Source organism: Castor canadensis, chromosome 6 (genome assembly GCF_047511655.1).
Source record: "Castor canadensis chromosome 6, mCasCan1.hap1v2, whole genome shotgun sequence".
Classification (NCBI taxonomy): Eukaryota; Metazoa; Chordata; class Mammalia; order Rodentia; family Castoridae; genus Castor; species Castor canadensis.
The window spans coordinates 136,858,378-136,871,505 of NC_133391.1; the positions used below are offsets into that span (position 1 = coordinate 136,858,378).

At 37.7% G+C, this 13,128-nt stretch overlaps 1 protein-coding gene across 2 annotated transcripts in view; it reads right to left on the reverse strand.

Moving 5' to 3' along the window:
• The window catches only part of Parp8 (poly(ADP-ribose) polymerase family member 8), a 143,616-nt gene that overhangs the window by 63,325 nt on the left and 67,163 nt on the right, over positions 1 to 13,128 (reverse strand). For both annotated transcript variants that reach the window (XM_074077508.1, XM_074077509.1), the window contains one exon: positions 2,780 to 2,817. In XM_074077508.1, the coding sequence (XP_073933609.1) occupies positions 2,780 to 2,817 (38 nt within the window). The remainder of the gene's footprint in view (positions 1 to 2,779; positions 2,818 to 13,128) is intronic.

Consider the following 13,128-nt stretch of genomic DNA (forward strand, 5'->3'; position numbering starts at 1 on the left):
AATGTTAATTGCAAGATTACTGCATTTAGAATTAAAATGCAATGGCAAAGAAAGCAACATGTTTGACAGAATTTTTTAAATACACAAACTTTTAAAAAAATATTTCAGTGGTACTGGGGTTTGAACTCAGGGTCTCATGCTTGCTAAGCAGATGCTCTATCATTTGAACCCTTCTACAACAAAAGTAAACAAAAGAAATGAGGTTGGAGAAATAATCATATGCACAAAAGATTATTTTGACAATTATAAACCAAACACTATATTTTTTGCTAAAAAAAAAAAAGGGACATTTCAACAACATAGTGACTTTTAAGAACACATGCTTAAAAATGACAAAGAAATTAAAAACAGACTAGATCAATAATCATGGCAGAAAAATACAGCTGCCCCAGAACCATCCTTAGGAAAAGATATCAAACTCTGATGGATTTCCTTGCTAGTTCTATCAGGTTCTCAAAGAGCAGTTTAGTTCTATTATACCAAAGTATATGATAAAATGCAAATAATGGAAATTGTCACCTTAGTATCTAAGGAGAAAGTAGACATCAAACAGATGCCAAATAACAATTTGATGAAGATTTAATACTCATAAATTTTTAAAAAGTAATAAATGAGAAAAGGAATTTTTTTAAAGCAATTGCAAGCATGCTTATTTTGAGAAGAAAGAAAGCTGCCAGCTTTCATATCTATTGTGGTGCCAGGGGGAGTACACAGGTATGAACATTGGAGGAGCAATAACACGATTTCTATAAAATACTGACTATCTGAAAAGTCAAACATATTAAATAACAACTCTTAGTACAAGTAAACGAGGATTAAAATTTAATAATGGAAGAATATTATCATAGTAACTAACACTTTAGAGAAAAGTTTTTTTTTCAAGTTTGTACATTTTAAAGAAATTTGAGCTCACTAGAGAACCTTCTGGTCATCTATATCAGTCTCTACTTACATAGCCTTCTGTCTTAATTCACATTTTTAAAAAAGTAAATATATACATATTTCTAAACCTCTTCATCAAGATTTGATGGTATATAATAAAAATTATTTTTAAAATCTCCCCCCAAAAAAAAGAAAGAAAGAAAACTCCATAAAAACACTAATGCTACTTCTTCCCCAGAAATAAGAACTTGGGAAATATTACTCGTCTGAATGTCATGATTTCCCCTTTTTGCCCACCGCACAGACTACATGGATCCACCAATTCAAAGTGCTGCCCCAGTATTTAAGCCAAAATTCTCTAATTTTATACTCCTTTCTCTTTGGAAATGAAAAGTGAATTCAGTAAAAATAGCACAAATGATAACCAATGCTTTATTTAAAATTCCAGTTATTAAAGGGCTGGCGATAGAGGCCTGTGCTCCCTAGCACTGCAATAATAAATAAATACTCACTGGTTTTCAATTTTTACACAGAATCAACTTATATATCTCAGTGGGGCTCCCATCAAGTGAGGAAAGGCCAATAATGCCTCTTGGCCACCAGAGGGAGCTAAGAACTTGGTCGGTTTCATTTGCCAAGAGCATCTTCCACCACATGTTCCCTGACATATTCACGTGGCCTCCTTAAGCTGGGCTTTCATTTGTGGTACCATTTCTACTGAGCTGACTTTCTGGAGTCCTAGACCTCTCATGGCTGACATCTACACGATGCCTAACTGAGAAGTACAATAATTATACTTTCAGTAAGTAGCTGACTTTTATTTTCCAAGCATAATTGACAAAAGATTCAGCATCATAAACATACAATCCCACAATAAAAAAAGGCTGAATGCTTATCACGGTTCTTCCAGTAAAACTTAGTTAATACTTTTAATATCACATTCTTAATAATGAAAATGCCCACTGTTCGAATATTATACTTAAAACATGTAGAAAGTTTACGATTTAAGAAATTATTTTAAAATGTGGCAGGTGGAGTAGGAGGAATCACAGCTCCAGGCCAACTAGACCAACAGTGGGAGATTTTATCTGAAAAACAAACTAAAAAATGAAAAAGGACTAGGGGCTTCAAGTGGTGAAGAACTGGCCTAGCAGACATAAGCCCTTTAGTTCAATCCTCAGTACCACAAGGGGTGGGGGCAAGGGAGGAAGAGATATCATTTTAAAAATGTAACATTTAAGCTGTGCATGGGGAAACGTCTATAATCCCAGCTCTGGGAGGCACAGTCTAGGCTGCATAATGTGACCCTTTATCAAAAAAGAAAAAATACTTTTAAATAAATTTAAATTTTAAAAGACAAATGTAACATTTTAAACTTGTAAAAGGATAAATGCCTAAAATAAAAAAATACTCAACTTGAGTGCTAAAAGAACTGAGGTTTGTAATATTCCAATACCCAACTACGAACTGTTTTTAAAATAAAATCAAGTATATACACATATACATACATACATTTATATAAATGTACACAGAAAGAAACTACTGAACCAAATGACCGTTAGCTATATTTTTACATTATGAAAAGCAGAATACTGTCCCAAAACTGACAACTAGACCAGTTCAGATAATCTGCATTTAATTGTTGTCATGTAAAGATACAAGCTGAAATTGTAAGACGAGTTCATGTGAATGACTCTTCATTAAGAAGCCATTCTAATTCTGTGAGACATGGGTTATGTCTCACAAGCAGTCAACAGTTCTGTATCTTTCAGATCTGTCAGACAGAATCTCCAGAGTATCTATCTGTCACAAGCTTTACATCTCCAGAAGAAAAAAGTTTTCAAAGAAGTCATGGAATAAAAATTCATAATAAAGATTTAAAAGAAGGAAAACATACCTGGGTAATCTTCAGATACATGTACTGAGTAGGATACACTGTTAAAATAGGAAAAAAAAAGAAAGAAAGAAAAAAAGGCTCTAGTTACTGTGAAGGTAGACATATTTTCACAAAAAGAAAACCAACCCCATAGCACCCACTCACTTAAACAAATATAAGAATAGACAATATTCAAAACAGATTAGAAAACCTTTTCATATCTGACATAGGAAACATAGGGGTTTCTGAGAGATACTTTTGATGAGTTCAAATGGGTCTTTTCAGAACCGTTTTGAGAGGCCTTCCCCCAAGTTACCAGGTTTTCAGTATGGATGGATCTTCTAGCATTCAAGAATATAGCTATGTGTGAGTGTATAATGTCTCTCACATGCTAGATAAAACTGAATTAACAAACTTTGATGAAAACACAATAGTTACTCTTCCTCATCCAATCTTCCATCACCATTACATATATCAAGTAAACTACCTTCTATTCTGAGGATTGAATTAGTTCAGAATTTTTTTAAATTGAATTTTAACAATTCCCTTCTCAGATTTCCCACTGCTTCTGTGAATTTATCTTATATAACATATGGGAGTGTGGCACAAATATTTATTCATAAGACTGCATGTGCCTTGATGTGAGGGGTCTGTATCTATATTTGTAGCACAGTCACCAATTTAGCACATTCACAGCACATAATCAACATCAGTTATTTGAACAGGTCAGTGGAATAGCAACTGGCCACAGAAAGTTAAAATTTAGTTTAGTTCAGCTTAATTACCTAACTGTTAAAAAACCAAAAATCACCTTCTCTTCAAAGGAACAGGCAATACAGATTTATTCACTAATTGAATCCGTATTAGATAATCCAAAATTACTTAATACATGCACCCTGAGGGAGATATAATCTATGCCCAAAGGAAAAGACAAGCCAAGTGTTGCAATTAGCCCACAATGACGTTGAAACACTTTGGTAGTTAGTATACTTAGGGAAGTGAAGGAAAATCCAACCTGAGGAAGAGAAACAAAAATAGACCATCAAGGACTGGTTCACTCACAAAAGAGCAAACACTTGTATAATTGGAGCAGACCAAGGAAAGATCAAGAGAAAGACAATAATGTGGGAAAAAAATTGAGGAGATTTTTTTTCCTCAATTCAGACACGACTGAAGCAGTTCAGAAACACCAAACTAAGCTTAAAATAATTTACTCCCCAGTACGCATAGTCAGATAAAAAATCAAATTAAAATCAAATAAAAAAATTTAAAAGAAGTCAGAGGGAGAAAAGTGACACATTACATACAAGGAAGTAATGATTGGTGGTAGGACAAGTATCAACCCAGAACTCTATGGCCAGCCCATATATCCATCAAAAATTAAGGCAAATAATTCTTCAGATAGGGAAAAATTTTAAAAATTTACCCACAGACGACCAACCAGATCCTAAAAAAAGTTCTTCTGGTTGAATGACATTAGGTGGAAATTTAAATATTCGAAAGGAATGAAGTACACAAGAAATTATATGTATAGAACACTATTTTTCTATTATCACTTTAAAAAATAGATATGACTGTACCACCTCCATCATGGAATTAGACTGTATGTAAATATAGTATAGCATAATAGCAGGAACAGGTGAAATGCGAATTGGTGTAATATGAACTCTAATAAATGAAGTTAAGGCTATGTAATGCATACCTAGCACAAGCGTATGTGTGCACATGTGCTCCCTCATTCTTACATACAACTGGCTAGAAAAGGTGAATAGAGCCAGGCGTGGTGGTGGTGCAGCCTATAATCCCAGAACTCATCATAAGGCAGAAGAAGTACAAGTTTGAGGCATACATAGTGAGACCATGTCTCACTTTTCACTTTTTTTTTTTTAAGGTTAATTGAACACAGCATATCCTGACTCAGCCTTCCAAGTGCTTGGATTATAGGCATGAGTTACCATGCATGGTGATCAATAAATACAATGGAGTTCTAAAACTAATTTTGGAGCTATATATAACCCTGAGAGAGAGAGAGAGAGAGAAAGCAAATAGTAAAAAAGAGAATAATGGGGGTGGGGGGGTGAATTCAACTACCCTCAGTACAACAATCAATAGAAGAAAGCAAACAGCAATGAATATTGAATCTAACCATAATCATAAGGGCACTGAATGTTACGAAACAGATACACTGAACAAGCATACCAATATAAACATGCATGCAACTTATCAGAGTCAGAAGATCAAAAGCTGATTTTCATAGACATCAGTAACCAAGATAAATTGTATGCTGAGCTCTGAGTCTCAGTAAATTTGTATGGGTAGATGGACATTACTTACCATAGTAGATAGCCTGGGTTTCCTGGCTCAATCTAGATTAAAGTCTTAAGTCCTTAAAAAGTCAGGGCCTTTTAGAATTTGTGACGGGACTTTAGAACTCTGCAACTGTGGCTAGCTGCAAGGTCCCTCCCAGGGAAGCCAAGTCCCCAAGTACCTACCAGTGAAATCTCCAGCACATTTCCTCATAGCTGAGAAGTGTTTAGGCAGAGACAAAAAGGATGATTTCTACTCAAAGCAAGTACTGATACACTGTTTAGCGGTTCAATTTACTCAAGAAACATTTTTTGGTAACATGGAATAAACCCAAAATTCTGTTACTGTCAAATAATGTTAAACAGAAAAAATTTGGAGGCTACTTAAAAAGCTAAACATTGATCTACCATTTGATCCAGCAATACCACTCTTGAGGATATACCCAAAAGACTGTGACACAGGTTACTCCACAGGCACCTGCACACCCATGTTTATTGTTGCACTATTCACAATAGCCAAGTTATGGAAACAGCAAGATGCCCCACCACTGACGAATGGATTAAGAAAATGTGGTATCTATATACAATGGAATTTTATGCAGCCATGAAGAAGAACGAAATGTTATTACTCGCTGGTAAATGGATGGAATTGGAGAACATCATTCTGAGTGAGGTTAGCCTGGCCCAAAAGATCAAAAATCGTATGTTCTCCCTCATATGCGGACATTAGATCAAGGGCAAACACAACAAGGGGATTGGACTCTGAGCACACGATAAAAAAGAGAGCACACAAGGGAGGGGTGAGGATAGGTAAGACACCTAAAAAACTAGATAGCATTTGTTGCCCTCAATGCAGAGAAACTAAAGCAGATACCTTAAAAGCAACTGAGGCCAATAGGAAAAGGGAACCAGGAACTAGAGAAAAGGTTAGATCAAAAAGAATTAACCTAGAAGGTAACACCCACGCACAGGAAATCAATGCGAGTCAACTCCCTGTATAGCTATCCTTATCTCAACCAGCAAAAACCCTTGGTCCTTCCTATTATGGCTTATACTCTCTCTACAACAAAATTAGAGATAAGGGCAAAATAGTTTCTGCCAGGTACTGAGGGGGTGGGGGGGAGAAGGAGGGGGCGGAGTGGGTGGTAAGGGAGGGGGTGGGGGCAGGGAGGAGAAATGACCCAAGCCTTGTATGCACATATGAATAATAAAACAATAATAAATAAATAAATAAATAAATAAATAAATTGCCCCAAATAAAAAAAAATCAACTCAGATAACATTGTATGATTATTTCAGAGGGAAAAAGAATAGGAGACATATTACAAAGGAAGCTGCCATTTTAAAACACTTTTTTTTTTTACTTTTTGAATTGCACATAGTATTTTTTATCCAGTTTCCCCCATTACTTGCATATTAACAAAACCAGGAAACTGACATTAGTGTAAAGTTAGTGTGTGGTTCTATGTCACTGTCACACAGGCATCCCATAAATCAAGGCACAGAACTATTCACAGATCTTCCTCATTCTACCCTTTCCAAGGCACACTTGTCCCCTTCCCCCAATGTGCCTAATCCCAGGCAGACATTAACTTCTGTCTCTATAATTTTGTTATTTCAAGAACATTACATAAATGGAACCATAGAGGATGATGCACAATACCATTTTAAGGTAGAATTAGTATTTTCAAAAAGTTACTCTATATGCAATATTTAGGATAGAGAGAAGAAAGGAGAGCTCAGATTAAGAACCTCTCATAGTATTAGAATGTGAGCAAGTATCGGTGGGGAAGTATGTAACAGGAACAAGAAGGCAGGAACAAGTGACAGCTGTTGGATCCCAGCCAGTGTCTCAGCTTTGGAAATCATGGCCCTGAATAAAATGCCAAGAATAAGAAGATAAAACATCCATGTCACTGGTACCTCAAGAAAGCTAGGGGAACTATAGACTATGGCCCAAAATACCGTACTGTGGGGCAATGACATTACTGATGATCAGGGCCCCCTTCGGAGCTGGCAGTGCTAGGTGACAGAAACCAGCTCCTTGCCAGAGGTTATACTCAGTTCTAGGCTGAATTAATTCCCAGCAACCAACATCAGTTGACTTTATTTTTCAATCAAATCAATCTCTAAATACAAAATGAAGCCTCATGTCCTTCTTCTGTCTCCCTCCAATTGGGGAGCCTCTGTAGTTTGAGTCAGACTAAGAGGAATCAAGTTCTAGCTTTGACACTTCCTAGCTGGGAATCATAATAGCAAAAACCATTTAAACACGCTCAACTTCAACCTCTTTTCAGTAAAACAGAAGAATCCACACCTATGCCTTATGAGCCTGCTGTGGTGGTTTAATGGTCTAACAGGTATAAGGCCCCCAGGACCATGCCAGACACCAAGCAGCAGGTGCTCAGTAATTTTAGTCAGCCCCAGTGAAAGCAATTAAAAATTTACAGAAGTGAAATTTTACATGAATGAACATTCTCTGGGGAACAGTCTGCTTTAAAAAAAAAAAAGCACACACTATATTATTACATTTATTAGAGACCAACGCTAACACTGATGATTTTATTTTATGGTTGTAATGTCCTCCTGATATTAGGCATTCGTTCCCATGTTCACGACCATTCCTAATTTTTCAAACGTGAAACAGAAAACAAAAGCCCTGCAAAATGATTCATCAGCTCCTTGTGCTACAGCTTTTTCTTGGTGGAACACCAGAAGGAAAATCACCAGGACTGTAAAATCCTAATCAGTTTCACTCTGTGGCTTACAGAGCTCTAAGGGAAACAATCTAGTACAAGCAGACATGGATGATTAAGCCAGAGGATCTTAAAAGGAGAGCCAAAAACTGTGCAAATAGCAAAGCTTAGGTCATTTTAAGAGTAAGGTTAGAATATACTATACATAATCAATAATATAAAGCAGGCTATGATATTTGGAGAAGTGAAAGTGAAAGAGGATGCCAGGAGAAGAAAGAGATAAAACAAGCTCTGAATTCCTATTCAGGATTTAGAAAAGAAGCCTTTAGATTTCTGAACTATTATTCTATTTTAGATCATATTAAGGTGTTTCATCAGAGACACTCAGGTCAGTCAAGAGGTTTGCTATGTACTGTTTACACAAGTAAATCTGTAAATTATTTCTTTTACTTCTGCAATTTTCAAACAAAATGGTGGCTTTCATCTCTAATTCCTCTGAAATCATCTGACCCAAGTAGAGATCCCTCTCCACAGCTAACAGATCTAAAAGTCGATCGTGGTGAAGCCCTCTCTTATTCTTATAACTGAAAAACATTCAAAGGGTCATTTCTGTATTTAAACTCACCATTCACTTCCTAACCATCTTTTTTTCCATCTGAAATGTCCACCTACAGCTAAGAATAGATGGAGTTTAATCCTGGTTCCCAAGTTCTCAGATCTAAGAATAGTAGGAAGTAGAAGGCAGTAGTATTACTACACTGAGACTTGAGAATGACTTTTATACTAAGAAGATACGACAGGTGTACTGAATTCAGTGAACCCCAAATGCTGTGAGTTTCTGCTATCTGTAACACAAAACTCCTAGGTCCTAACCACTCTGTTAACTACACCCATACATGTACATACACCCTCATTCTTCACCACTATTAGCTACAATCTTCACTCTTTTCCTCTTCATTACAATCCTCACATCACCACATCTGTATGGACAATGGTAAACTGCATATAGTTTCACACCTCATTTCCCTTACCTCATCTCACCAAATTCATGACTAGATCTTGGATCTTGACTTTGGAGTAGAATTGCTCTCCTAAAAGCTCTACCCCATGTTCCACTTTCTAACCACATTTTTTCTCACTCTCCAGCTCTCACCCCCTATTTCTGCTCTCTGACATCCTGAAACCACAAGGCGTCAGTTCATTGTCATGTGACTGCAGATGCCTAACTGCTCTCCCAAGCGCGCCTTCACCTCCTTCATTGTACAGCCACTATGTAGGACAGCTGCCTGATCCTGACTGACTCACGTTTAGCTTTCTCCACTCCTAAACCTAGGCTCTGCCTCAAACCTCCCGATTTCTGACTCTCAAGTAGCTGGCATTACAGGTGTAGACCACCACGTTCACCCTTCACATTCATTTATAATTCAGCAAATTAAATTAACAACAAATTAGAGGCAAACACAAGGAGTCCCTGCTGTTAGGATCTATAGAGCTTTACCACAACAGGCACAAGTTTCCTGGCCACAAATCGAGGTAGGGATTTTCTGATTGTATGTGTCCAGTGGGACCTAAAAGTGAGCACTTCTAAAAAGCTTTCCAGGTGACTGATGAATGAATTCTACTGAGCAAATTCTAACTCCTCAGCGCATGAGCCAAGGCTCTCAAGACCTGACCCACAACGAATTCCACAGCTCATATCCCTACAAATTCTGACAGACCTTAACTTCAGTCATTCCAATTTGTGTCATTCCCGAAACGTGTGACTTTTTTCCTACCTCAGTTTCCTATCAGGAGTTCCTATCTCCAGAGTGGCGGGCGGGGGGGGTTAGTACAAATATTCAACAAATAGCCACTTTATTGTCAATATTATCACTCCTGTACAGTCATGTCCCAGAACACACCCTCCTCCCCCTTCAAAACTCAGTCTCCTGTCAAACTCCAACAACCATGGCAGACCAGGGAGGGAGGGGGCTCCTTCCCTGTGCCCACTCCAGTCCTGAACAAGGGAGGGACAGAAAAATGTCTCCATCCTCACATTCTCATGGATCAAGCAAAATACTTAACAGTCATTTCTGAAGAAAAATGAACAAACCATATCTCTTTTCCAAAATTACTGAAGGACATCATAACAGTTCTTGGCAGAATAAAAATTTTATAAAAACGAGAAAATGCTGCCAGCCACCCAGCCACCCACTCACCAGGTGCGCGCACACCACCATGCCCAGCGCATGTCCCCGGGAGCCTGTGTGACATGCAGAGCGGAATGGGCTCTCATGCTCCATGTGTTTTCTCTGACTTTTTCATTCTCAAGCATTTCAACATGGCTCTTCATTTACTTCTCAGGACTACACTACACATAAAACTCTTAGCTTAATCTCCTCTCATCTTGGAAATGGAGTGGAAGGAATGCCAGTTCTCCTAAACAAAAGAAGGGAGTGGTATGGATAATGTTTGTTTAGACATTTGTTGAAATGATATATATTCCAAGCCCTCTAATAGCAGCGGTGGGCAGACATCTCTCCTGCCCTTTTCCAGAGCCACTCAATATGATGACAAGGGAGAAAGTTCTCATTCCAGAATAGAAAGCATGTCCTGTCCACCAGTAGGTCAAATGCTTAGACTTCTATGTAACCTGTCCTCTTAACGGGTTGAACTTGAGAGAACTAGTCTGTTTAAAAAGTGAGCAAAACTTTTTTCTCTTATACTGCTTTAGCCCGATGCAAGAGTCAACAGCACATTTAAACAAAGTTAATTGTAATGAAAACTAAGATGATACACATCTACTCAGCAGATAGAGATTGAGAGGACTGCAGCTCAAGTTCAGCCTAGGAAAAAGTTATACAGACCCACATCTCAATCGGTAAGATGGGCATGCTGGTTGTGTACCTGTCACACCAGCTTTGGGAGGCAGTAGTAGCCAGGCCAGAAACTCGAGATGCTATCTAAATAACTAAAGCAAAAAGGGCTAGGGACATGGCTCAAGTGATCGAGCACCCTCCTGGACAGCAAAAGGCCCTGAGTTCCAATCCCAATACTGCAAAAATAAGATGTAAATAATGGGTAAAATATAGAGTCACTGAACACTGACACATCCAATAAAGTAATTTTAATGTCTGGATTTTTCTTCTCTGAACCATTTACAACCATATTTACTGGGGTTTAAACTGGGGACTTCATAGGAGGTGTGGCTCAAGCACAAGGCCCTGAGTTCAAACCCCAATAAATTTTTTTCCCCCCTTTGGGCAGGGGGAGGTGAGAGAAGACAAAAGATCTCATTATGCATACCAAGCTGGCCTTGAACTTGAAATTCTCCCCACCTCAGCTCCCACAGTGCTGGGATCACAGGTGTGTACACCAAATCCAGTCTGAAAATTATTTATGACTACAAGAGAGTGAGTCTAAGGAAAAACTGTATTTAAAGAAAAAAAAACACCTTGAAGACAGGTGAAGATCATCTTGGGTATTTTTCCACTGGAACGCTGGGCATAAGTCGCAAAAAACTAGAAAACTAGTAAAATAATGCAAATGACGCCTGTTTCTGCATTACAAATGAACTTGTCTGCTAAAGAATAAGTACCTCAGTAATTAGGTATCAGTGCCTCCAAGTCTCACTCAAGCAGCTCTGGAGTTAGAATGAACATCTACCATTTTCAGACAGATTTAGGTGCTAAACTGGCTAAGTCAACCATCGAAACATATTAGACTTTTGATCAAAATACTTTTGCTAGAAATAAGTAAGACATTTACAAAAAGGATTGGTTAAAAAGCACACATTTAATGATAAAGATGCTAAATGTTAAAAACAATGTGTGTACATAACACATACACACATCAGTGTATCATATGCCATCCACTGAATGAATTTATTTCATTTACTGATTGATGTTATTGCTGATGTTTGCTTTTTTTTCTGTATTTTTCTGGAATACACTTCATTAACAGTAATCAAGTGTATTTATAAAGGAAAGCCACTAGATTTAACTCAAAAATTATATTTCACTGTTCAAATGAGAGTGCATTTCCACTAATGACATGGGAAGAGCATCCCTGCATCTCCCGGCTCATCCCACTCCTCCTTCCACAATTCCATCCCATACTGTCCAACCTGCCACAGATGTTCAAGGCCCCTCCCTATCTTAAACCCTATCAGATTCATGCTTTTTCCCCCCACTGGCTCTAATTTCTCTATGTATCTTATACTATCTCACTGTATCACATACCTTGCAGTCCCAGCAATGAGGAGGTGGAAGCAGGAGGATCCTGACTTCAAGGCCTGCCTGTGCCACACAGACAAACCCGTCTCAAAAGGAAAAGGTACTTCCAGACATCCCATACCCTTTAGTTCAGGTTGAATTTCTTTTATAGAAAATATATTACAGTGATAGTAATGACACTGAGCCTCTATCTACAACATAGATTTTGCTAGAATTTGATTATGTATATTTTAATCATGTTTATTATGGATCAATTTTTAGAATGGGTAAAAATAAGCCATTGTCTCAGCTTCCCTTTCTAGGTAATTCAAAGTATAAATCTGTGTGCTGGTAGCCTTGATTTTAGCAGTACGAATTCACAATAGGGAGATCTCCAACAACCATGGAAAGTCATTTCTCCATTTCTAAAAACAGATATACCTCGAGTTCCAGATAATTCAGTGAAGAAATTCCTCAGCAGAGAATGTAAAGAAAAGTGGTGAGAGAAAAAGAGAGATGCCTCTCTTCTACTGGGAATGGCTAGAATTTATTTGTTAAGTCAATCTGAGACAGAAAGTATACAATGGTCATCCTGGGAGCATTTTACCATTTGCATAGCTGTAAGGACATGAAACTGGAAAGGAGACTCAATTTTACATAACTATAGGTTTATGACTGACTAATTGGTTTGCTTGAAATGATTATGTGACTTTCAGTAGGGCAACTGTCTACATAAGGCCCTCTGTTTAACAAATTACAACTCTGTCCCAGAGTTTAGCTTGGAATTCTAGACATTAATACTGCTATCTATAGCTTGAAAAAAAGGCATTTTTCAAAAAGTATTGGTATTCAGCTGATGGTGGTGTTGCATGTCTGTAATCCTAGCACTCTGGAGGCTGAGTCAGAAGGATCATGAGTTTGAGAACACCCTGGGCTACATGGGAAGACCCTGTCCTAAGAAGAAAATTTAAAAAAATAAAAAGGGCAGAGGAGCGTAGGTGAAGTGGTTTAAGTGGTAGATTGCCTACTAGCAAGTGTGAGGCCCTGAGTTTCAAACCCCAGAACCAGTAAAAAAATATTTTAAACCGATTAGTGTTAATGATTTGGATCCTCAATTCTCTTTTAAAGCTAAAGCACCTGTAATGTCAGAAACAAGTTTTTCCCCCATTTCAAAT